This window comes from Lathyrus oleraceus, chromosome 3 (assembly GCF_024323335.1).
Source record: "Lathyrus oleraceus cultivar Zhongwan6 chromosome 3, CAAS_Psat_ZW6_1.0, whole genome shotgun sequence".
Lineage (NCBI taxonomy): Eukaryota > Viridiplantae > Streptophyta > Magnoliopsida > Fabales > Fabaceae > Lathyrus > Lathyrus oleraceus.
In genome coordinates this window covers 324,654,704-324,681,675 of record NC_066581.1, presented here as the reverse complement: position 1 = coordinate 324,681,675, position 26,972 = coordinate 324,654,704, and the positions used below count along the sequence as shown (strand labels likewise).

Here is a 26,972-nt window from a genome sequence, read left to right as displayed (position 1 = left end):
AAAGTTTTAGAAATTCAAGATGGTTTTTTTCTGATTAGGAAAGATGATGATGCTGTTGATGATTTTGCTCTATACTTTAGTGCAATGAATGTGAAAGGAGATTTGTATGTTGAACATAGTACTGGGAACATGGACCCTGCTGATAGGGAACCTAAATGTGTGAATGATGATGACCACCCCCCTGATAATGGAATTGATGGGTTAGATGAGGAGAAGGTAGAGGGGTTAGATGACAGTGAAGATGAAAGAGCTACTGCTTACTTTGATGGTTTTGAAGGAATAGATGTTACTAAGCCTATTAGGGAGGAGCCCAATAACAGTATGGAGGAGCCCAATAAGAGTATGGATTCAGATGATGTATACTATAGTGATAAGTTGAATAGTTCTGACCCAGATGATTCTTGTGATGAAGAAAGGCCCAAGTATGCTAGGTTTAGGAAAGAGCATCTAAACAAAGACTTTATATTCAAGTGGGGTATGGAATTCAACACACTTGATGACTTTAGGGCAGCTATCCGTGAGTGGTCAGTGCTTAATGGGAGGGAAATTTCTTTTGTGAACATGGTTATCCACCTCTGATGACTTTAATATGAACGGGTATTTTCATGACTATGCAGAATGGATGAGATGATGCGTGGTCAAAGAGGATGGAGGGAGTTATCAATCTTGGGAGATAAGATAAACAAATTTAGTGGGATGATAGAAGGGTTGATTTGGTCTCCACGAAGCAGCAATGGTATTAGCAGAGCTGATGATTGGGCTTTTGAGGAGGTAGGTCTGACATTTGAGGATAGTTTAATACACATCAGCACAGATTAATTGGATATACTTGGTAGTTGCTGATTCGCCTATAGCTTTAACTTTGAGCAAGGAACTATCATGTTCTTGGATAATAGTATTATGTTTCTCTCGACATGCTTGTTTTATGTGAGCCTGTTATGTTATGTTACACATTCTATGGATCTCCCTGATTTAAATTTATTTATTGGAATCAGGGGCCTCATTCTGATTTTGCTGGACCAACTTCAGGAAGCACAGCCTGTGTTGCAGTTATCAGAAACAACCAGCTTCTTGTTGGAAATGCTGGTGATTCACGTTGTGTAATATCTCGAAAGGGACAGGTAACTCTAGAATGGAAGTTCTTTAATGTTTATTATGCTTCCTGCTAACATTGATGTTTACAGACAAGTAGTACACAAATGCATATACAGATAAATATAAAATGCTGTTTTCATATGCTTTGAGTCTGCACATTGGAAAAATTGTGTACCTCTCAATTTTATGAGTCAAATTGGTTTGGGGACTGTTTTCTAGTTATTGAAAACGGTTTGTCTCTCTGGCAGACTGCATTTCTCAGTTTTATCGAAGTTGTAGATCTCGCGCATGATTACACACATTGTATAACTACTGATCTTTTCTACAGGCATACAATTTGTCTAGAGACCACAAACCTGATCTTGAGATTGAGAAGGAAAGAATTTCGAAAGCTGGTGGTTTTATTCATGCAGGAAGAGTCAATGGCAGTTTAAACCTTACAAGAGCTATTGGTAACTTACCTATGTGATTGTTGTTAACTTTTTTGAAGATTAGTTTAAGCTTCCTTTTTGTTCCCCCTCTTTTTCCAATTTTAACCCAAGTGAACAACCTGGGCCGGGCCTTTGTGTCTTTAGTTCAAGATAATCCATAACTTCTACAAATAGAATGAACAGCTCTGTACTCCTTTTTCTTTATATCTTGTATGCTATATTTTGGTTCTTCACAAGACATGAGGAGTGGTTTCAAAACACATTTGAATTTATGTAGCTGTCTGTTCTTAACATTGATTTTTTCATAAACATTTTTTATGGGATTTTGAGGGGTGAGATAGAGTTTAATCTTTCCATTCTTTAACAAATTTCAATTTACTGCAGGTGACATGGAATTTAAACAGAACAAATTTCTTCCTGCTGAAAAACAAGTTGTAACTGCCAATCCAGATATAAACACTGTAAGTTTGTCAATGTGATGCAATTCAACTAACAGCCTCAGTTATACACATACATGCCATATTTCCCATGCAATTCAACTAACAGCCTCAACACACTTGATGACTTTAGGGCAGCTATCCGTATGGAATTCAACACACTTGATGACTTTAGTGCTTAATTTTGGTCACAATGCTATGACTTGTAAGGCTACCACTCAGGATCCCAATGCACTTAAAAGAAAGGTAATTCATTGTGATATACATTTTGTCTTACATTCTACATTCTGTCTTACATTCTTCATTGTGATATGCATTGTGATGACAACCATACATTGTGTCTTACATTGTAGAGAAAACCTAAAAAAGGACATGTGCCAACTGCAACTGATATGCCAACTGCAAATGATATGCCAACTGCATCTGATATGCCTGCCCCAACTGCAACTGATATGACTGTTCCAACAAATGTGCCTGTTCCAACTGATCCACAGCCTCCAACTGATATGCCTGTTCCAACTATTATGAGTCAAACAGGATCTAGTGTGGCTGCCTCAATCACAAAACAATCCAGAAAAAGGGTTGAAAAAAAACCTATCATCAAAAGAAGGCAAAGTGAGAGGATCAAGTTGAGTTGGTTTAAAAGACCCATAACAGGTGAAGGAATATCTAGTGACAAACCAATTACCCTACCAGAAAATGAAGACATACCCACTTCAAAATGAGGGACTGATTATTATGTTTCTGCTATGTATTTTGTAATCCTTTTGGAAAACTCTTTTGTAATGCCAACTGATCTTTGAAGACATGTATTTTGTAATCCTTTTGTAACAAACATATGCACTTACTGTGATGATCAATTCTAATGTATCAGTTTAACATTATTGGTGTGTATTGTCTATAAAACACAATGGCTAGTCTGTCACATTTTTTTCTTGTTTTTCATAAACCATGAATTCTGCAGAGAGCCATGGCTAGTCTGTGCACTAATCTTACAACAAAACCATGAATTCTGCAGGACCTAAAGAAAAAGCCAAAGTATTTAATTACATTCACCTTGAATTCTGCACTGAAAAAGTTTAAGAGATAGACTACATTAATATATTTCAATTTATTTATATGTTTACTATGTCATAACAGTTTAAGATTGATGAACAGATTACATTTCATTGATGAACACATTACAAGTTCAACATTACATTGCTGAAAAACACTAATGACATAACAATTACATGACAGACTCATTAGACTAACTTAACCATAGCTGCTATCAACATCCATGACAGACCAATTACAAACATTAACCATAAATTTTTCCTCTTTTCCATTGCAATCTTTTTCTTCAGTTTTTCTAACTTGTTAAGCTTTCCGACTCTGCAATCTATCTCCTCAACAATCTCTTTAGCAAATTCAATCAAATAAGCCTTGTTGACTTCACATTGGCGGCATCCGGACGGATTGGTTTCTTTCACTGCAAACTCACTGACCAAATCATCCCACAAAAATAAACCGCACCCATTCTGCAATTTGAGACAAACACCACCAACAATTAATTTCGAAATCAAACTCAAAATAATAAAATGCTTCAAAATTGCTCACCATATAATTCCTGCATTTCCAAAATTTGCGACCGGGGTTTTCAATTGACTTGGAGACCAACAACTTCATGGTTTCATTGCATCCACATCTTGGTAAGCCGTTTCCAACTTCACTCGTGGAAGATGCCTTGCTGCCACCCATAACCCAGATGAAGGGGACACGGACGAAGATGAAGAGAGGGATGGATTTGGGGTAGGGATGGATTTCACGAAGAGAGAGAGGGATGGATTTGGGATAGGGATGGATTTCACGAAGAGAGAGAGGGATGGATTTGGAACCCTAATTTCTAGTTTATGCCATGCTGGAGACCTAATGAAGATTCACATGTGAAAATAAAAAAATTAAAAAGCCACGTCTGAAATAAAAAACCAAGATTCCATGCCACCTGGATATTAGGGGGTTCTATGAAGGAATCTACATAACATAAGGGGGGTATTGAAAAAATAACTTTACCAGGGGGGTAACCCTAAACTCGCTAACATTACAGGGGGTAAAGTGTATTTAACCCTTACATCTATTGGCAATACTTCATTTCAATCCACATGTTACACTCACATTAAATAACTTGTTGCTTGTGCCTAAAATCACTAAGAATCTCATTTTAGTGAGCTAGTTTGCTAGAGATAACCAGGTTTATTTTGAGTTTCATCCTGATATGTGCTTTGTCAAATCTTAGGCTACATCTGAAGTTGTACTACAAGATTCACTTGGAAAGGATGAACTCTATTGCTTTGGTGCTCTACATGCCACTACTCCTTTCTCTTTTAATTCTACATCACCTAATGTTCACACACTCACTTGTACATCTTTACCTTCTGTTGGTTCTAAGGCTAATACAAATAAAGATGCCACGATACTAGGGCCTTCTTTGTATGCTCAGTGGCACAATAGGTTGGGGCACCCTTATCACGAGGTTGTCAAAAATGTACTTACCATATGTAATATTCCTGTTCCTCATCAATCTAAGTTTGATTTTTGCATTACTTGCTGCTTAGGCAAAGTTCATAGATTGCCCCCTACTTACTCTACCACTGTTTACACTGCTCCCTTTGCTTTAGTGTTTGTTGATGTGTGGGGGCCCGCACCTATGGTGTCCTCCTCTGGTTTCAAGTATCTTTTAACTTGTGTGGATGCCTTTACAAAATCCACTTGGATTTTTCTGCTTAGACTTAAATATAAAGTTACCTTAGCCTTTACTAACTTCTTGACATATGTTAACACTCAGTTTAACGGTAAGATTAAAATAGTTCATATTGATGGAGGAGATGAATTCCAACCCCTCACTTCTTTACTCACTAAGAAAAGCACTCTCCACATACTAACATGTTCACATACTCATTATCAGAATGGTTATGTGGAAAAGAAGCACGGGCATGTTGTGGAAACAGGTCTCACCCTGCTGTCCCATGCATCACTCCCTTTAAAATTCTAGGATCATGCCTTTCAGGCAGCTACATACCCTATCAATAGGATGCTTACTTCTGTCCTAGGGATGAACTCCCCATATCTGGCCCTCCACCATACTGAGCCAAACTACAAGTTCCTTAAGGTCTTTGGTTTTGCATGTTATCCACACCTCATACCCTACAATCCTAACAAATTTTCCTATCATTCCAAGAAATGTTTGTTCTTGGGTTATTCTTCTCAACACAAGGGTTATAAGTGCTTATCACCTGATGGATAAATCTACATCTCAAAGGATGTAATTTTCAATGAAATCAGGTTCCCTTACTCCTTTATGTTTTCCTCTAACTCCATGCCCTCTCCAATAATACTGAGAACTCCATCTTTGTTCCCTTCTCTTTTAGATTTGTTCAATTCAATTATTCTTCTCCCAGCCCTAATAATACCTTTATCTCTGCTAATAATTCTTCCTCTCAAGATGCCTCAAAATCTGGTTCTCCTACACATCAACCACATTCATCCACAACTATGAGTCCTACATTGTCTCATACTTCTCCTCTTTCCTTCTCATCTCTCCCTGACTCTCAGTTGCCTGAGCTTGTGTCAGGAGCTTCCTCCTTACGCTTTTCATCATCACATATTCATCCCATAAATACTCATCCTATGGTGACTAGAGCCAAGGATGGCATTGTCCAGCCTAGGCTTCATCCTACTCTACTTCTAACTGAATTGGAACCCACTTCCTATGAGATAACACTCAAACATCCTCATGCAAGTTGAGCATACTGCATTGTTGCAAAATAGCACATGGACTCTCACCAATCTTCCTCCTAATAGAAGGTAAATTAGGTGTAAATGGATCTTTAGGATCAAGCAAAACCCCGATGGCTCCATTATGAAATATAAGGTCAGGCTTGTTGCAAAAGGGTTACACCAAGTCCATGGGTTTAACTTTCAAGAAACCTTTTCTCCCGTGGTCAAGCCTGTCACTGTCAGGATTGTCTTGACACTTGCTATTTCTAAGCAATGTGATCCGCTGTCGCGCACGAGTCAAAACGAGTAATTAGAAAACTATAGTTTAGCGGAAGCAAAAACTCGAGTATCGTATCGCAAGGATTCATGTATTATTATTAACTTACTGAAATCGATTTGGGGGGGGGGGTTTATGGTTTAGGGATCAATTAAGAAAACAAAGTAAATAAGTGATTAAAATAAGCGATTATAAAATAAGCCAATCTACTATTTTTGATTTCCGACTAATCACTGATTTTTACCTACCAATTCCCTAAGCGGCTTTGATCTCTATTCGATTCAATATCAATTGACAAGCGCAATAGATCTAAGACATATTGATATTCCTATATTCCGAATTAAGAAAACAGATTAATACAATCGTGAATTAAGCAAACATGATTTACAAACGCGATTTAACGACAAAGTGACGTAAACGAAGATTAACAGTTAGGAATACAATCATACAAATTTAATCAAAGTTATTCCATAAAATACAGATTAAGCAAATGATTTTCATAGAATAGAATTGAAATAGAACTGAAATTTAATTGATAGAATAAAAACCTCAAAGCATTGGAAATTCGATTACAGTAAATCAACCCTGAAATATTAGTTCCTCATAATAAACTTAAAGAGCAAAACGTTTATCGTGAATAATGTGTTTCCGCTACAGTACTGCAACTTCTCCCTTTTAACAAAATAAGGATTGCACTTATAATTCAAACTGGGTCAGAAAACATAAACCTGACCCAAAAATGACCCAAAACAAATTATTTCCTACAATACGAAATTTCTACGAATTATGTGAGGCTCCTGAACTCTGAATCAGATTTTGGCTTCAACATAAAACTTGTAGCTCTTTCGCTTAGCTTTCCAACGCATATCAGAATGTGCAAAACGGAATCCTGTAGCTCCAGTTATGATCCGAATAGTGAACATGTATCAAATAACCGCTAAAACTTAAAACAACAAACGAAAATACATTAAAGACAAACATGAACATAAATCTAAAAACATAATAAAATAGTAAAATAGGAAAAAAAACTAGGGAAAAGGAAAAAATGCACTGATCAAATTCCCCCATGCTTGAACTTTTGCACTCCGAGCAAAATTACAATTTCAAAACAAAAGGAAAAAACAGAGCATGCACTTCCAAAAGTTCTCAAGATACAAGGTATAAGTAGAATTATAAATCTAAGCTTCAAGAATATGGTATTAGTGAGCAAATTTTTGTGATATTCAAAACAAATAGGAAAACACATTACCAAAGAGTACATCCAAAGCAGTAAGATTCTCACTAGATAAAATTCACTCAACTCTCAAGTATTTAGGTTAACTGTTTACACTCAAAGCACAACATGAAAGTTAGTACTATCATAAGCTTGAAAAGACTCTAACATCTACAATTGAAATACATGCACATAAAGATCAAAATGACTTTTATTTGATTGTAATATGGCCAAGGTACGAGTGAGATAAATCCTAAGGGGGTAATAGGCTAAAATTCAAAGAGAAAAAAGAGATTTGAAAGAAACTGCGGGAGTTGAATTTACAAAATATTTCTTTTACTTCAACAACAACTCTATAGCAATTGTTTTATCTTTTTTTTTCTTTTTCAGAAGAAGTAGGTATTGACATGTATTGACATCCTTTTATTTTTTCATTCATTCATTTTTTTCTATTTTCTTTTTCTATTTTTCTTTTCTTTTTCTGCCAACTTCTGAAATGTTACAACCATTTCACAATCTTGAAGCCTTGCTGTGAATACTCTGGTTCTTTGAGGTCTTTAGCCTGTTCTAGCCACAACCTCTTCAACTTAGACTCTATTATCACCTTTTACTTTGATTGTTGTTGGAGTGTCATTGACTGGAATTTCTTCGTGATCACTACTTTCTTCATCAACACCATATCTCATTAATGGATTGTTAGTTGCATCACCTGAATTCCAATCCCAGGCAAAATTCTCATCAATCAAAATGTATTGACTTATCGTTGATTGGATTGAGTAGACTATAAGCTCCAGTTTTATGATATCCTACCAGAATCATAGGTTCACTTTTCTCATCAAGCTTCCTTTTCATTGCATCAGGAACATGTTTGAAGCAAATAGAGAAAAACATCTCCAGATGACTCACCGATGGTCATTTTCCACTCCAAACTTCTCCAGGAACCTTGTTTTTTAAGATTCTTGGTAGAGCACATGATCAAAATATAAACAAATGTGGTGACAGTTCACCTCATAAGGAGTTTGGTAAGTTCTACTGCTTCAACACGCATATCTTCATATCCACTATGGTTATGTTTCTTCTTTATGCTATTCCATTATGTTGAGGCGTGTAAGAAGAAGTTACCTCATGATCATTACTATGTTCTGCACAGAACTCTTCAAATGTCTTGGATGTTGTCGCACCTCGAAAAAATGGGGATACGACTTCAAAGCGAAGCGCGATCGCACGCTCGCAATGATGGACTGAACAGAGTCGCCACCGAACTTTATTTATTCCTAAAAAGGAAAGGGGAAATATCGATAAAACCCAAGACAAAAGAAAGGATAAGATATGGTCATCGCAACCAATATCCGGGTTCGGGAGTCGATTACGCAAGGGGAAGGTATTAGCACCCCTCACGTCCGTTGTACTCAACGGGAACCATTAGGTCAGTTGTGTGCGTTAATGTTAGTTAAAATGTCAGGCTTTTCAATTTATTAGGTGGGAAAGAAAGAATATAAGAGGGAAGAAATGTTTTTGGATTTTTTGACGAAGGACTAAACCTAAGTTTTTTATTAGTGGGCCTGACAAGATTTACAAATCCTGCTCCTACGTATCTCAAAAGAGAAATCAAGGCTTACGTAGTTCTGGGTAGAAAAATGTTTGTTTGTTGGTCGATTTTAGCGAAAGCTATATTGTATTAATCGACGAAAACATTGTTTTACCCAAAACAGATGAGGAGTGGACGCATACCACACATCGAACGGATTTATAAATCTACATTCGGAAAAGCGTCATTATCTCTACTCAACAATCGTGGCCGAACATTGTTTTGTATCACTTAAGACAAGATACCTTTCGTTTATGAAAAAGGTTTTTTATTAATCGCACGGCGGCGAGAAAGAATTTGATTGGTTGGATGTATTTTGAGTGATGGCGAGAACTTGGATGAGCGAGATATACATCTCGAATCCTAGCCTCAGGAGTGCACGGTATACACCATGTTCCATTTCCATCTTTATTGAAAGAGTCTAAGGTAGGAATTAGGTATTTTGAAGTTTGAAAGACGAGTACTTGTGACCTACAAGCTCTTACAGCTTGGGTCTAGTACTCGGGACTACGTCTGGACATTCCATCCAGGCAGTCTGTTTCTTTCCAATATTTGTTAAGAAAATTATTCGAATATTTATGAATGTTTTGGAGGGAAGACGAATATTTATGGCTTGCAAACTCTTACAGCTTGAGCCTAATATTCGGGATTACAACTGGATATTCCCTCCAGGTAATCTTTTTCTTCCAACTTTATTGAGAAGATGGTTTGAGATATTTATGAATGTTTAGAGGGAAGACGAATATTTATGGCTTGCAAGCTCTTACAGCTTGTGCCTAATATTCGGGATTACAACTGGATATTCCCTCCAGGTAACCTTTTTCTTCACGTTTTAATAAAATGATTTGAATATTAGAGAGAAGACGAATATTAACGGCTTGCAAGCTCTTACAGCTTGTGCCTAATATTCGGGATTACGACTGGACATTCCATCCAGGTAATCTTTTTCTTCACGCTTTATTTAGAAAAAAGATTTGAGATGATTACAAGTGTTTTTTGAGAGAAGACAAATATTTATGGCTTGCAAGCTCTTACAGCTTGAGCCTAATACTCGGGATTACGACTGGACATTCCATCCAGGTAACCTTTTTCTTCCAATCTTATTTAGAAAAATGATTTGAATATTAGAGTGTTAAAGAGAAGACGAATATTTATGGCTTGCAAGCTCTTACAGCTTGAGCCAAATATTCGGGATTACGACTGGACATTCCATCCAGGTAATCTTTTTCTTCCATCTTTATTTAGAAAACGATTTTGGCGATTTCAGAAAATAAATCAGTAGAGTTCCCAATCATTCAGTTTTTTATTGTTCACTCTCGAAATGAGTTTGAAATCAAATGGATAAATAAGTGATCAAATAATTAAAAAAACAAATTATCAATATAAAAGGAATATGCACGAATATGAGATGCACAAGCAATTAAAGGATGTTAAAATGAAATTAGGGCCCAAAGCCCATTCCCAAAATTAAATCCCTAGATCTAATAATAAAACATAATTAAAAATAAATAATAATAATAATAATAATAATGAGAGTTGATATGGGAGTAGAAATTAATTCCCTTAAATTGAGAGTCAACTTCAATGATAGTCTGGGCAGTAGATGAACGAATTCTTTTCGCCCTCTCACACGCAGTCCTCAATCGCCGGAATGCCCCAGGGTTTTCTCACAATAATCTTCATCCAAGGAATTCCCACTCCATTTTTCTTAACACCATTTCTCTCAACTCCAGTTTCCACATTTACATCCGAAACCTTCCTATCCATTTTCCTATTAAACGACAATAGCAATTTCCCGGCTCCCGAAGCCGAAGCTTTAGGATCAGAGGCATACCAGAAGCTTGAACGCCTGGTCTTTGTACTTTAACAGCAATAACCTGCCCTGTTCTGCGAAGTCTAGCTTGATAAACCTTCCCGAGTGAAGCATCAGCAACAAGCTCGGGTGAAATCTCTGACTTCGCTGTAAAGGAGTCGTCGCAATCGGAGCCAAGCGAGACGGTGGTGCATGTGGCGGATGGTGGTGGTTGTGTTGAGTAGAGGCGGAAAAGGAAAGGGCGGTTTAGGGTTTTCGCTATGAATGGTTTGGTTTGTGGTGTAGATTGTGAGGGAGAATCGTGACGGATGGTGGTGGTTGAGGCGGATAAAGGTGAGTGTGTGTTTGGGTGAGATGGTGACAGAGGATTGATGAGGGTTTCGTGAGGAAGATGATGAAGTGAGAAAGATGAAGGGTGGCGGCGGATTTAGGGTTAGAGGGAGGAAATGAGTGATGGAGAAAGGGTGAAGTCCGCCTCCAAATTTTTGGGTCTCGTTTTCAAATTCTCTCTGCCTCCCCTCATTGCCTTCCTTTCTTTCTCTCTCACCAACTCGTCTCCTTTTATGCTCACCGATTAGGGTTCTTGGATTTGGTATTCAAAAGCTCAAAGAAGCAAATTCCAGAAGTGCTTTTGGATGCTCAGAATTGGAGTGCCTTCTTTGATCATTGGACTCGGAAAGGTAATCTGAACCACACTTTCTCCAATTGTTTTGTCTGGATGCCAAATTGGGAATTTTTTGAAATTTCACTGTTTGACAATTGCTTTGGTTTTATTACTGCAGGATGTGAGCTTTATTGTTGTTTTAACTTTGCAGGTGCATTTTCTGGAGCGCCATAACTGACCCGTCTGCCTTCACTTTCAAATTGATCAATCGAAAGCTGTCTAACCATGCAACCTAATGCTTCACCAGTCTCTGCAGCAACAACTACAGCTCTATGATGCAGCCGAACTCCACCAGAAACATTGTTATTTGACCCTGCAGAATCAAGCTTAATCAGGGAAGATGCGTGTTTGACACTTGGGGTAACCTCAGCCCCACGGTTTCTGTCAGGTAATTCCACTTCTCCATTTTCTTGCCGTGCCTTGGCAACAGCCAGTGCAGCACTAATAGCTTCGGCTTCAGTAAATCCTCAATGACAACAACAAATATTCTTTCTTCTCTGTAGTGCAAATTGATCGTTGTTATGAAATATCATGTATTGATGCAACTTATTTGGCATGGAATTGATTATCATTGATGCTAATGATTGGCTGACTTGTGCATTGCTGCTACAGGATAGAGCATGCCATCTTAACTACTTGCTCGCATGGTTGCACTCAAGTAGAATTTTTCCAGCCTGTGGATAGACTTCTTGTTTTGTGCTTCCTTGATAACTCCATGGCTGCATGTTGTTGTTGCTGCATCTGGGACTGCTAAAGATATGGAGGGAGTTCAATGGAGATGCCGGATTGGAAGACCGTTACTGCTCAAGCTTCGCAAAAAATCTGATTGTGATCTATGACCACTACATTGTGCAACCAAATGGCATAAGAATAGCTTCCGCCACAAAATGTAATTGCTCATGGTTTGAAACTGACTCTGAAGTTGCTCAGAATCTAAAATGAATTGCTCATTCGGCGGCGGAAACTCTTCGTTAATAGCATGTATCCGTTTTGGACAAAACAACAACCTCTCTAAAGTAAGTAGTGCAAATGCAATTGTCTTTTCTAATGCCTTCTTTGGAGGTTTCCTTCTGAGGTTGATATTCTGGTTGTCATGGCTAGAAGTTGGCCACGTATGGTAATGATTTGTAAATTTGACAGTTTCAGGCACATTCCATGACAGGATCAACTACTGCAGGATCAAGGTGCACGACTTATTGAAGCAACCGAAACTTCCTGTAATGGATGACGGTAACTCACTGCGGCTTATACGCATATTGCATAAGGTGTTGCAATATTTTGCAACATTTCATGACAGGATGAAAGTGACTCCGTAGGTGAGATTCAACCGTTGATTAGTATCAAATGCAGGTTAAGTTTACCGGTTATGGTTGCAGCATAACGATGGTTTTACATTGATGCAGGAAACTTGATTTCTAAACAACTAATTTTGGTTACAGGGATGTTTCTAGGATGGAGGCTTGGCCTCAATAAAGCGGCAAACCACGTTGCTAGCAGACAGCGCTTCCAATGCTTGAGTGGCTGTCAACCGGATTGCATCATCATTAGAATTCAAAAGCCATATTAATTGATTTACCGCACCAGCCTTCTTGAATGCAATACGCATATGTTCATTGATACAAACACTGGCAATTAACTCTGCAGCTTTTAGTATTGCTGACTTATCTTTCGAACAAACCCGTCAATCAAATGTAAAAGTGTATGACGCGGCTAATCATCTGAATATTCAGAATGGGATGTCGTTTCTCCCATTTCTATGGTTACTACTATGATGGCTTCTGGTTTAAGACGTCTTGGCTCTTGCAAATAATATACCAACAAAGAGACCAAATAAAATGCTGAATAAATTTGATACACTCAGAGCAATTTTGAACACTAAAATTCCAGCAATAGAGATTGGAATCTTGTTTAAGGAAACTACAAGACTGTATGTTGTAGGGCTAGTTTGATGTAAAAACCACATCGAGGTAATGCTGATAGAAAGTCCGATCAGTCCACTAGCTGTTGCAGCAACCCAAAACTCCGGTAGTTTAACTACATTAGCGTGTATTACCTAATCCCACTTGCCGAAAAGGAATATCATGATGATGGCAAAAGGTAAAGACAATAAATTATTGAGTAATACCATTGACACTTCATTTAGAGAACCAGATTTGTTGATTTCGCTTCGTCCATTACCCACCTGAGGCTAAGCGAATAACTTGCGGTAAGAACACAATTCATAATCTTAATCTGCCAGGCATAACCGACTGCATCAAAGGAAGATCTGTAACACCTCAACTGGCAGCAGAGATAATTATCACCAACATTGCAGTCCACACTTTGGGACTCTGACGTTTACGGAATAAACATAACTCTCCAATTGCAGTTAAAATATTAGTCATTATTTTTGAGAATTGCCACCATTGCGATGCTTATGTATTTCAAACTATACATGCCTGAGACAAGCACGGCGACAAACATCACATTCACCGGCAACCAAACCTTAACTAACCTCCAGTTGAGCTTTTTAACTGAAACTCTGCCACAGTGAGCCAATAGAACAACAACCAGAGTACTGATAAAGTTTTGATAAAACATCAATGATATTCCTGCATTGAAATTATAACTTGACAAGACGATTTTGTTCAGCATTATCATGCTGCAAGAGGAAATACAGTAAGCTGTTCCGGAGATAAGTGGTACAGACTTCTTGGCCGATCCATGCAATCGATGCCTTTCCTCATCGTCAACATGAAAACTGCCCTTATCACCATCTATAGCTTTATTTCTTTTCAGATACCTATCATACAAAGCTCTTCGCTCTGCATTGGTTGTTCGGTGACAACTTTCCTTGCTCATAAATTCCATTGAAAGATGTGCTGGATGCGGAAACAGCATGATGTGGATATGTCCATAGCAGGGGTGTTTGCCGGATGTTAAGGGATACTGCTGTGAAGAGAAGAGCCACCAAGGGCTTGGAATGAATGGATCCGTTAAATTCTTGATGGGGCTTTGATTGTTCATTCGGATTGTATTTGTAGGATTTATGTAATGGGATGAACTTGTATGAAAATGTTGAGAAATGCAATTTGGAACATGATTTTGTAATTTATGAAATGTTGTAATGCTATTTTGATTTTGAAATGTACTTATGGATATAAAATGGATTTTTTAGAAATAACCCAAGACTAATTTAAATATCAATTTAATAATAATAAAAAAAAAAAAAAATAGTAGAAAACCCAATCAAATTAATCCAATAATTTGTTAAAATTACTTTTGACATCAATTCTAACATCTATTTGAAAATAAAAATCAATTAGAGTTTTGAAATCACTAGTAAAAATAACAATTAAAATTAAATTGGAATTTGGGAATTGAACTTAATTTGAAATAAAAAATCAAAAATTGAAAAATTACAAAAGTCAGATGATTAAAATCCATTTTATAGTCAAAAGCACCATGATCAAAAAGGCATAGACAATGATCAATGTGTAACAAAAATATGGAGTTGGGAATGTATGCAAATGAACCTTAGGCCAAGTGCCAAACAAAAATAAAAAATTCAGGGTCAAAATCGGGGTATGACAGTTGCCCCTATTTAAGTATCTTCAACTAGAGAATATGAAGCAGGACACTCTTCATATGATCATAGTGGGAGATGATTAAATACTGAGAAGACCCGGATTTTGATCCTGAATTCCCATGACATGATGTGGTATGATATGATATGACATGATATGATATGCGCGGATGATTTTTTTTTTTTTTTTTTTTTTTTTTTTTTTTTTATCTGCTAGGGATATGGTGGACTCTTGACAGGAGATGCTACTTAGACAGACCAAACTGTGGGGAAAGCTGATGATCCACAGGGAGACAGACAAATGGTAAGAAACAACTTGCTGGGGAGACAGTCCTGCTGGAGAATCAGACACACACTGGGGAGTATTCAAAGTGAGGTTTGATGAACGACACTTAGAAAACAAGGGATTTCGGTAGTAAGTTCACACATGACTTACCAGACCTGAATAAGGAAGAAAATACATAACAGGTTCAGACACAACAAAACAGGTTCATATATGACCTGATAATGCTGGGGAATAATCAAGGAGAAAACTCTTCAGAACAGGTTCATGTATGACCTGATACCGGAATAAAAGGGTTCAACAACAGGTTCATACATGACCTGAATAGGATTGAACAAAGGATCTTCAGAGCAGGTTCAAGTATGACCTGACCCCGGAATAAAAAGGTTCAATGACAGGTTCGTATAAGACCTGAATAGGATTGAACAAAGAATCTTCAGAGCAGGTTCAAGCATGACCGGACCCCGGAATAAAAAGGTTCAATGACAGGTTCGTATAAGACCTGAATAGGATTGAACAAAGAAAGGAAAAACTCTTCAGAGCAGGTTCAAGGATGGCCTGACCCCGGAATAAAAAGGTTCAATGACAGGTTCGTATAAGACCTGAATAGGATTGAACAAAGAAAGGAAAAACTCTTCAGAGCAGGTTCAAGGATGGCCTGACCCCGGAATAAAAAGGTTCAATGACAGGTTCGTATAAGACCTGAATAGGATTGAACAAAGAATCTTCAGAGCAGGTTCAAGGATGGCCTGACCCCGGAATAAAAAGGTTCAATGACAGGTTCGTATAAGACCTGAATAGGATTGAACAAAGAATCTTCAGAGCAGGTTCAAGGATGACCTGACCCCGGAATAAAAAGGTTCAATGACAGGTTCATATAAGACCTGAATAGGATTGAACAAAGAATCTTCAGAGCAGGTTCAAGGATGACCTGACCCCGGAATAAAAAGGTTCAATGACAGGTTCATATAAGACCTGAATAGGATTGAACAAAGAATCTTCAGAGCAGGTTCAAGGATGACCTGACCCCGGAATAAAAAGGTTCAATGACAGGTTCATATAAGACCTGAATAGGATTGAACAAAGAATCTTCAGAGTAGGTTCAAGCATGACCGGACCCCGGAATAAAAACAATTGGACTCTGACCGTAAGCAATGGACTACAACCAGCTTTTAACGGATTTTGCCAACAACAATTGGACTTTGAAATGAGTTCTAGTAACAACTGATCTTTAGGAGACACCAATGAGTCTTGAAACAATTCCAGGGAATGACATAGGGGTTCTGGAACTTCGTCAGAATAAAAGTGACATGTCTGGGAATTCATCGGAGAGTAAAAGAAACAAATTCTGGAAATGCATCGGAATTACAAGTGATATTCCGGAAATACAACAGAATACAGACACATCTGGTAATACATCAAGGAAATTCTGGAAATACATCAGAATATAGACACATCAGAGAACACCTCAGATAGATGGTGAAACATCTGGAAATACATCAGACCAGTTATGGAAATTCATCAATAAACCAAGGAGTAATCCGGAAATTCATCGGATAATCCAAAAAGAAAATGAACCTTTAATGGAAAATTTTCTAATAGGTGCCAACTGGGTTGGATTTGAAAATGACTGCAAAAACCGAATGATGGTTTAAGGGCACCAAATACAGACTGGAATCAAAGGTCAAAGGATAAAGGATCAACAACAAGACCTGGGTCAATGCAAAATGAGCACGAAGTACATTTCGGCCATGCATGATTTGTATTCTTTTATGCATGATATATGAATGATCATGCTATGAGAATGCTGACACCTGAGTGGACTGGGAGTTGGTAAAGGCTTTTTATGGAAGCTCATGATTCCTCAACACCGAGAACTCAACCAAATATTTTATGATAGATGTTGCCAAAGGAGGATTCTACCCAGTTTGATAGCCACAACTTAGCCAATGGATCCTTTTGGAGGATTAATGAATCGTGCTAGCATAACTTTCGGGCACTCGTCTTGAACTCAACAGTTGTTGACGTATGGCAGAATTCGTTTGAGCAGTTTGAAAGCACAAAGAAGGGGGTTTTGCCCCTCTGTGGCTCATCTTGCCCCAGTTTGTTGGGTCTTGGCAATGTTCACTTTGAAAAGGGGTTTGGAAACAACTTTCCATGAGACTACCTCGAGATGGCTTGCCCCAAGTGTTTGAAACTTGCAATGGTCTGAACTTGACTAACCAAATGTTGGAATGGTAGACTCTTGATTGATTGTCCTTTGGATAGCTGGACTCATTGAGCTCCGAGGTGGTTTGCCCCAGTCTAAGTCTTGAAGCAAATTACTCTTGGCTAACTGAACCATGGAGTGATTGGACTTACTGAGCTCTAAGGTGGCTTGCCCCGGTCTGATTCTTGAAGCAAATTACTCTTGCCTCGATGACCCTTAGAGTGGTTAGCTCGAATTAACTGATGCTCAAAATGATTTGCCCCCGAATAGACTTCTTTCACTCCATCTAGTTCCTCAACTGTGTACCGAATTTCTTTGATGCTGAGTGTTGACTCGCAAATAAGATTGTGCATTCAAAAATGGTAATTTTAATTCAATGCTTATGCAAAAATTTGAAACCAAAATTTATTGATATGAACGGGTGAAATACAGTGAACGAGTCGTTGATAAGAACACAAATGGTGATCAACTCATTCACAGTATGCAAGTTGGTGCCATCAAATGATTAACAAAAATCGTTTGGAGTCAAGTTAACACCACCTGGTTATAGTATGCTTTCAAAATGAACCCTGCCTCAATTAGGTCTTTTAAGGGTTGTAACGTGGTTTGGTTCACGGTTTTTTGAAACAAAAGGATATAAGGCTCAAAATTTATTTTTACCCACCCCTTCTTCTTGATGATCTCCAGTTCCTACGTTCAGTTAATTCAATACACGCATTCGACTTCCAAGAGGGTTCGAAGGTGTGATGAGGATTCAAGACGAATTTTTCTTGAAATGGCAGTCACCTTATTTTTTGTTTTGTTGAGGGTTTTGGTGACCTCTTTTTGTTTTTCTTTGTCCCTTATTTTGCCTGGACCGTTTTTTTTTTTTTTTGAAGCTTTCGGTCCATCGGTGTGCCCTAACTTTTGCCTAAGTCATTTTGTGGTTTTTGACTTAGCGGACTTTTTTTTAAAGGTGTTGACTGCCACATTATTGGTGGATGAGGATCAACCAACATTAATTTTATCTTTTCTCAACTTCTTCGACACTTCAACATGTGCGCGAAGGATAACATGTGGTTGAACCTAATTGGAGGGTGTACATATGGACGATTTTTTGAAAGATCGACTGCATGATCAAACTATCTGAACATAACTACCCTGCCCCAGGTTAAGATTAAGGGTTTTAGATCCGAAATAAACACCAACTTCTATGCTCAAAGTGGTTGTCTAGGGATTCACTCCTTATAACTTCAGTGTTTGGGGATTTGAAACAATGCCTTACATCATCGACAAGGTTTTACTCAAAAGCATACCACAACAATTTCAGGTGTTTTGTTTTCATCATCCTCCCTCCAATCTTTGTTAACACAACAATTTGATAAACAAAAGTGAATGAGAGGAGTATTTTGTTTTTGTTTTTTAACATAAATGAAAAACGAGTGAATACGAATGGATTAATTCAAAAGATGCATAAACCTTTCATTAATCTTACCAATTCAAAGAAAACAACAATGCTTAAAAGCAAATAACAAGCAACATGCAAAGAAACTACAAAAGAAGTGTTGAAACAGCCAAATGATTGCCGACTTTAGGGAATTGACTTCTTCAAACTTGAAGGTTTGGATCAACAAGCTTTTTGACATTGGCATGATGATCTTCAAATTCTTTTATTTCAATCTCATCGTCGAACGCAGCCCTCTTGGATCCACTACTCACTTCTCCTTTTCTCTCATTGGTATAGGTCGTGACATTGGAAATCCAAGGCGGTATCTCAATGCTCTTACCAGGAAACAATGATAGCTCATTAGCCACATCCCTGACATCTTCCTTGTGGTACAAAACCTTGAGGGGTTTCAAGGGTCCTTTCCCTTTCTCATTATCTGGCCCAGAAATCAAGGTATATGTACTTGAGCCTTCCTCCTTGAGTGTTGGTGACCTTATGTCAATCAATCCTTGCAGCTTGAGCTTAAAACTCATACATTCCTCGATGGAGTGCCCCATTGTTCCAGTATGGTATTCACACTTGATCTTCGGGTGATCTTCTTCAAAGACTAAGCTCTTCTTGTTAATCAGTCCTCGTACCAAATATTTTAGCGCACAACAAGAATCTAGGTCATGTCCCAATGCCCCTTTATGGAATTCACACGTTGCATTTGGATTGTACCATGGTAGGTCTGGTGACACAGGCGTGAGAGCTCGAGGGGTCACCAAAGCATTCTGGATCAGTAGCGGGTAGAGCTTGCTATATGGTACCGGAATCGAGTCATTGTGATCCTGGTTCTTCTTGCTCTGATTCTGATTTTTGTTTTGAACCTGACTTCGGTGATTTTGAGGAGGAATGGCCAAAGGATGTTGATGATGACGCCTTGAGGGTGGTCTATATACTGGTAAATGAGGAGTTGCCACATAGAATTTCCCTTGACTTGGGGTGACACCAGATGGATGCGGCGTAGTAGCTCTCTTTGTTGCAGCAACGTATAATGGGTGACCCTCTTTTCTCAACAAGACTTGCAGGGTTTCCAAGACCCATCTCATTTGGCTCTTCAAAAGATTAAGTTCCTCCTTCAGTGCTTCTTGGCTATTTCTTAGCTCGTCCATCATCTCCTGAGACATGGTTCTTTGTTCTAAACGCGTGTTGAGAATCACTTTGCTTCACGGACAAAAGATGGATGAGTTTTTTTTTTGGTATTTTGTCTGGAGAATGACATGCATTATGATGCGATGCAAATGCGATGGAATGCGAATGAATGCAATGCAAGCCATGCACATTTGTTTTTTCTTATACACGGGTTCAAAAGTCTGAGGTACTAATGAATCAGATTGCTCTCCAAGAATAGGTTCTCACCAGGTATGGTCTAAGGTTTTTTTGAAAAAGTTCCTAGAGTCATGGATCCATTAGACTGTTTGCTACCTGCGGCAACTTACTTGCCGGGCATCAACTCCATCTAAAGAATCTACTCTAGGTGAGGTTCTCGCATCGATCTAACGAGAAATACATCTCGCAGACCCACACTACGCAACCATCTTTCCTAGTGGGGCAAAGAACTAAGGTTCTACAAATGGCTCTCAGAGTCATGGATCCTAAAGAAAATATCGAAGCTTACGGCAACTTACTTGCCGAGCGACAACATCCTCTCAAGAATCTACTCTAAGTGAGGTTCTCGTACCGACCCAACGAGAAATACATCTCGCGGACCCGCACTACTCAACCTCGTCCTATCTTATGTTTTTACTCGAGACTCGGGTAAAAAGTCTTTCCCACATGGTTTGCAATCAGAGTATCCAAGTACCAAACCATATCGAACCAATATAACATATTATATCAATATGACAATAAAGATAACAAAATCAATAAAGGAAAGCCACAAAAGTAAACAAACAAAGGCACACAAACGACCTAACTAGGCTTGACTCACTTAGGGATTTGCGTTTTCCCCAGCAGAGTCGCCATCTGTCGCACCTCGAAAAAATGGGGATACGACTTCAAAGCGAAGCGCGATCGCACGCTCGCAATGATGGACTGAACAGAGTCGCCACCGAACTTTATTTATTCCTAAAAAGGAAAGGGGAAATATCGATAAAACCCAAGACAAAAGAAAGGATAAGATATGGTCATCGCAACCAATATCCGGGTTCGGGAGTCGATTACGCAAGGGGAAGGTATTAGCACCCCTCACGTCCGTTGTACTCAACGGGAACCATTAGGTCAGTTGTGTGCGTTAATGTTAGTTAAAATGTCAGGCTTTTCAATTTATTAGGTGGGAAAGAAAGAATATAAGAGGGAAGAAATGTTTTTGGATTTTTTGACGAAGGACTAAACCTAAGTTTTTTATTAGTGGGCCTGACAAGATTTACAAATCCTGCTCCTACGTATCTCAAAAGAGAAATCAAGGCTTACGTAGTTCTGGGTAGAAAAATGTTTGTTTGTTGGTCGATTTTAGCGAAAGCTATATTGTATTAATCGACGAAAACATTGTTTTACCCAAAACAGATGAGGAGTGGACGCATACCACACATCGAACGGATTTATAAATCTACATTCGGAAAAGCGTCATTATCTCTACTCAACAATCGTGGCCGAACATTGTTTTGTATCACTTAAGACAAGATACCTTTCGTTTATGAAAAAGGTTTTTTATTAATCGCACGGCGGCGAGAAAGAATTTGATTGGTTGGATGTATTTTGAGTGATGGCGAGAACTTGGATGAGCGAGATATACATCTCGAATCCTAGCCTCAGGAGTGCACGGTATACACCATGTTCCATTTCCATCTTTATTGAAAGAGTCTAAGGTAGGAATTAGGTATTTTGAAGTTTGAAAGACGAGTACTTGTGACCTACAAGCTCTTACAGCTTGGGTCTAGTACTCGGGACTACGTCTGGACATTCCATCCAGGCAGTCTGTTTCTTTCCAATATTTGTTAAGAAAATTATTCGAATATTTATGAATGTTTTGGAGGGAAGACGAATATTTATGGCTTGCAAACTCTTACAGCTTGAGCCTAATATTCGGGATTACAACTGGATATTCCCTCCAGGTAATCTTTTTCTTCCAACTTTATTGAGAAGATGGTTTGAGATATTTATGAATGTTTAGAGGGAAGACGAATATTTATGGCTTGCAAGCTCTTACAGCTTGTGCCTAATATTCGGGATTACAACTGGATATTCCCTCCAGGTAACCTTTTTCTTCACGTTTTAATAAAATGATTTGAATATTAGAGAGAAGACGAATATTAACGGCTTGCAAGCTCTTACAGCTTGTGCCTAATATTCGGGATTACGACTGGACATTCCATCCAGGTAATCTTTTTCTTCACGCTTTATTTAGAAAAAAGATTTGAGATGATTACAAGTGTTTTTTGAGAGAAGACAAATATTTATGGCTTGCAAGCTCTTACAGCTTGAGCCTAATACTCGGGATTACGACTGGACATTCCATCCAGGTAACCTTTTTCTTCCAATCTTATTTAGAAAAATGATTTGAATATTAGAGTGTTAAAGAGAAGACGAATATTTATGGCTTGCAAGCTCTTACAGCTTGAGCCAAATATTCGGGATTACGACTGGACATTCCATCCAGGTAATCTTTTTCTTCCATCTTTATTTAGAAAACGATTTTGGCGATTTCAGAAAATAAATCAGTAGAGTTCCCAATCATTCAGTTTTTTATTGTTCACTCTCGAAATGAGTTTGAAATCAAATGGATAAATAAGTGATCAAATAATTAAAAAAACAAATTATCAATATAAAAGGAATATGCACGAATATGAGATGCACAAGCAATTAAAGGATGTTAAAATGAAATTAGGGCCCAAAGCCCATTCCCAAAATTAAATCCCTAGATCTAATAATAAAACATAATTAAAAATAAATAATAATAATAATAATAATGAGAGTTGATATGGGAGTAGAAATTAATTCCCTTAAATTGAGAGTCAACTTCAATGATAGTCTGGGCAGTAGATGAACGAATTCTTTTCGCCCTCTCACACGCAGTCCTCAATCGCCGGAATGCCCCAGGGTTTTCTCACAATAATCTTCATCCAAGGAATTCCCACTCCATTTTTCTTAACACCATTTCTCTCAACTCCAGTTTCCACATTTACATCCGAAACCTTCCTATCCATTTTCCTATTAAACGACAATAGCAATTTCCCGGCTCCCGAAGCCGAAGCTTTAGGATCAGAGGCATACCAGAAGCTTGAACGCCTGGTCTTTGTACTTTAACAGCAATAACCTGCCCTGTTCTGCGAAGTCTAGCTTGATAAACCTTCCCGAGTGAAGCATCAGCAACAAGCTCGGGTGAAATCTCTGACTTCGCTGTAAAGGAGTCGTCGCAATCGGAGCCAAGCGAGACGGTGGTGCATGTGGCGGATGGTGGTGGTTGTGTTGAGTAGAGGCGGAAAAGGAAAGGGCGGTTTAGGGTTTTCGCTATGAATGGTTTGGTTTGTGGTGTAGATTGTGAGGGAGAATCGTGACGGATGGTGGTGGTTGAGGCGGATAAAGGTGAGTGTGTGTTTGGGTGAGATGGTGACAGAGGATTGATGAGGGTTTCGTGAGGAAGATGATGAAGTGAGAAAGATGAAGGGTGGCGGCGGATTTAGGGTTAGAGGGAGGAAATGAGTGATGGAGAAAGGGTGAAGTCCGCCTCCAAATTTTTGGGTCTCGTTTTCAAATTCTCTCTGCCTCCCCTCATTGCCTTCCTTTCTTTCTCTCTCACCAACTCGTCTCCTTTTATGCTCACCGATTAGGGTTCTTGGATTTGGTATTCAAAAGCTCAAAGAAGCAAATTCCAGAAGTGCTTTTGGATGCTCAGAATTGGAGTGCCTTCTTTGATCATTGGACTCGGAAAGGTAATCTGAACCACACTTTCTCCAATTGTTTTGTCTGGATGCCAAATTGGGAATTTTTTGAAATTTCACTGTTTGACAATTGCTTTGGTTTTATTACTGCAGGATGTGAGCTTTATTGTTGTTTTAACTTTGCAGGTGCATTTTCTGGAGCGCCATAACTGACCCGTCTGCCTTCACTTTCAAATTGATCAATCGAAAGCTGTCTAACCATGCAACCTAATGCTTCACCAGTCTCTGCAGCAACAACTACAGCTCTATGATGCAGCCGAACTCCACCAGAAACATTGTTATTTGACCCTGCAGAATCAAGCTTAATCAGGGAAGATGCGTGTTTGACACTTGGGGTAACCTCAGCCCCACGGTTTCTGTCAGGTAATTCCACTTCTCCATTTTCTTGCCGTGCCTTGGCAACAGCCAGTGCAGCACTAATAGCTTCGGCTTCAGTAAATCCTCAATGACAACAACAAATATTCTTTCTTCTCTGTAGTGCAAATTGATCGTTGTTATGAAATATCATGTATTGATGCAACTTATTTGGCATGGAATTGATTATCATTGATGCTAATGATTGGCTGACTTGTGCATTGCTGCTACAGGATAGAGCATGCCATCTTAACTACTTGCTCGCATGGTTGCACTCAAGTAGAATTTTTCCAGCCTGTGGATAGACTTCTTGTTTTGTGCTTCCTTGATAACTCCATGGCTGCATGTTGTTGTTGCTGCATCTGGGACTGCTAAAGATATGGAGGGAGTTCAATGGAGATGCCGGATTGGAAGACCGTTACTGCTCAAGCTTCGCAAAAAATCTGATTGTGATCTATGACCACTACATTGTGCAACCAAATGGCATAAGAATAGCTTCCGCCACAAAATGTAATTGCTCATGGTTTGAAACTGACTCTGAAGTTGCTCAGAATCTAAAATGAATTGCTCATTCGGCGGCGGAAACTCTTCGTTAATAGCATGTATCCGTTTTGGACAAAACAACAACCTCTCTAAAGTAAGTAGTGCAAATGCAATTGTCTTTTCTAATGCCTTCTTTGGAGGTTTCCTTCTGAGGTTGATATTCTGGTTGTCATGGCTAGAAGTTGGCCACGTATGGTAATGATTTGTAAATTTGACAGTTTCAGGCACATTCCATGACAGGATCAACTACTGCAGGATCAAGGTGCACGACTTATTGAAGCAACCGAAACTTCCTGTAATGGATGACGGTAACTCACTGCGGCTTATACGCATATTGCATAAGGTGTTGCAATATTTTGCAACATTTCATGACAGGATGAAAGTGACTCCGTAGGTGAGATTCAACCGTTGATTAGTATCAAATGCAGGTTAAGTTTACCGGTTATGGTTGCAGCATAACGATGGTTTTACATTGATGCAGGAAACTTGATTTCTAAACAACTAATTTTGGTTACAGGGATGTTTCTAGGATGGAGGCTTGGCCTCAATAAAGCGGCAAACCACGTTGCTAGCAGACAGCGCTTCCAATGCTTGAGTGGCTGTCAACCGGATTGCATCATCATTAGAATTCAAAAGCCATATTAATTGATTTACCGCACCAGCCTTCTTGAATGCAATACGCATATGTTCATTGATACAAACACTGGCAATTAACTCTGCAGCTTTTAGTATTGCTGACTTATCTTTCGAACAAACCCGTCAATCAAATGTAAAAGTGTATGACGCGGCTAATCATCTGAATATTCAGAATGGGATGTCGTTTCTCCCATTTCTATGGTTACTACTATGATGGCTTCTGGTTTAAGACGTCTTGGCTCTTGCAAATAATATACCAACAAAGAGACCAAATAAAATGCTGAATAAATTTGATACACTCAGAGCAATTTTGAACACTAAAATTCCAGCAATAGAGATTGGAATCTTGTTTAAGGAAACTACAAGACTGTATGTTGTAGGGCTAGTTTGATGTAAAAACCACATCGAGGTAATGCTGATAGAAAGTCCGATCAGTCCACTAGCTGTTGCAGCAACCCAAAACTCCGGTAGTTTAACTACATTAGCGTGTATTACCTAATCCCACTTGCCGAAAAGGAATATCATGATGATGGCAAAAGGTAAAGACAATAAATTATTGAGTAATACCATTGACACTTCATTTAGAGAACCAGATTTGTTGATTTCGCTTCGTCCATTACCCACCTGAGGCTAAGCGAATAACTTGCGGTAAGAACACAATTCATAATCTTAATCTGCCAGGCATAACCGACTGCATCAAAGGAAGATCTGTAACACCTCAACTGGCAGCAGAGATAATTATCACCAACATTGCAGTCCACACTTTGGGACTCTGACGTTTACGGAATAAACATAACTCTCCAATTGCAGTTAAAATATTAGTCATTATTTTTGAGAATTGCCACCATTGCGATGCTTATGTATTTCAAACTATACATGCCTGAGACAAGCACGGCGACAAACATCACATTCACCGGCAACCAAACCTTAACTAACCTCCAGTTGAGCTTTTTAACTGAAACTCTGCCACAGTGAGCCAATAGAACAACAACCAGAGTACTGATAAAGTTTTGATAAAACATCAATGATATTCCTGCATTGAAATTATAACTTGACAAGACGATTTTGTTCAGCATTATCATGCTGCAAGAGGAAATACAGTAAGCTGTTCCGGAGATAAGTGGTACAGACTTCTTGGCCGATCCATGCAATCGATGCCTTTCCTCATCGTCAACATGAAAACTGCCCTTATCACCATCTATAGCTTTATTTCTTTTCAGATACCTATCATACAAAGCTCTTCGCTCTGCATTGGTTGTTCGGTGACAACTTTCCTTGCTCATAAATTCCATTGAAAGATGTGCTGGATGCGGAAACAGCATGATGTGGATATGTCCATAGCAGGGGTGTTTGCCGGATGTTAAGGGATACTGCTGTGAAGAGAAGAGCCACCAAGGGCTTGGAATGAATGGATCCGTTAAATTCTTGATGGGGCTTTGATTGTTCATTCGGATTGTATTTGTAGGATTTATGTAATGGGATGAACTTGTATGAAAATGTTGAGAAATGCAATTTGGAACATGATTTTGTAATTTATGAAATGTTGTAATGCTATTTTGATTTTGAAATGTACTTATGGATATAAAATGGATTTTTTAGAAATAACCCAAGACTAATTTAAATATCAATTTAATAATAATAAAAAAAAAAAAAATAGTAGAAAACCCAATCAAATTAATCCAATAATTTGTTAAAATTACTTTTGACATCAATTCTAACATCTATTTGAAAATAAAAATCAATTAGAGTTTTGAAATCAC

General features: G+C 38.5%; 4 protein-coding genes and 2 pseudogenes across 4 annotated transcripts; 1 reads left to right on the top strand and 5 right to left on the bottom strand.

Annotated features, from left to right (window-relative positions):
- The first annotated feature begins 484 nt into the window (after positions 1-484).
- LOC127127433 (probable protein phosphatase 2C 60) lies at positions 485-2,703 on the top strand. Its single transcript, XM_051056615.1, has 6 exons — positions 485-771; positions 996-1,121; positions 1,424-1,547; positions 1,911-1,987; positions 2,102-2,209; positions 2,317-2,703. The coding sequence occupies exons 1-6, from the start codon at positions 619-621 to the stop codon at positions 2,686-2,688; spliced, it is 960 nt and encodes a 319-aa protein (XP_050912572.1). The 5' UTR covers positions 485-618; the 3' UTR covers positions 2,689-2,703.
- A 489-nt stretch (positions 2,704-3,192) lies between these two features.
- On the bottom strand, positions 3,193-3,933 carry LOC127127432 (uncharacterized). The gene is made up of 2 exons (XM_051056614.1): positions 3,563-3,933; positions 3,193-3,483 (listed from the first exon to the last, which is right to left on the bottom strand). The coding sequence occupies exons 1-2, from the start codon at positions 3,701-3,703 to the stop codon at positions 3,208-3,210; spliced, it is 417 nt and encodes a 138-aa protein (XP_050912571.1). The 5' UTR covers positions 3,704-3,933; the 3' UTR covers positions 3,193-3,207.
- A 7,469-nt stretch (positions 3,934-11,402) lies between these two features.
- Positions 11,403-12,015, bottom strand: LOC127131096 (serine/threonine-protein phosphatase BSL3). Its single transcript, XM_051060031.1, has 2 exons — positions 11,961-12,015; positions 11,403-11,728 (listed from the first exon to the last, which is right to left on the bottom strand). Exons 1-2 carry the CDS (start codon positions 12,013-12,015, stop codon positions 11,403-11,405), a joined length of 381 nt encoding a protein of 126 aa, XP_050915988.1.
- Positions 12,016-13,043: 1,028 nt separating this feature from the next.
- On the bottom strand, positions 13,044-22,944 carry LOC127131094 (GDP-mannose transporter GONST2-like; annotated as a pseudogene).
- An 838-nt stretch (positions 22,945-23,782) lies between these two features.
- On the bottom strand, positions 23,783-24,395 carry LOC127131093 (serine/threonine-protein phosphatase BSL3). Its single transcript, XM_051060030.1, has 2 exons — positions 24,341-24,395; positions 23,783-24,108 (listed from the first exon to the last, which is right to left on the bottom strand). The coding sequence occupies exons 1-2, from the start codon at positions 24,393-24,395 to the stop codon at positions 23,783-23,785; spliced, it is 381 nt and encodes a 126-aa protein (XP_050915987.1).
- A 1,028-nt stretch (positions 24,396-25,423) lies between these two features.
- On the bottom strand, positions 25,424-26,605 carry LOC127129218 (GDP-mannose transporter GONST2-like; annotated as a pseudogene).
- Positions 26,606-26,972: the final 367 nt, after the last annotated feature.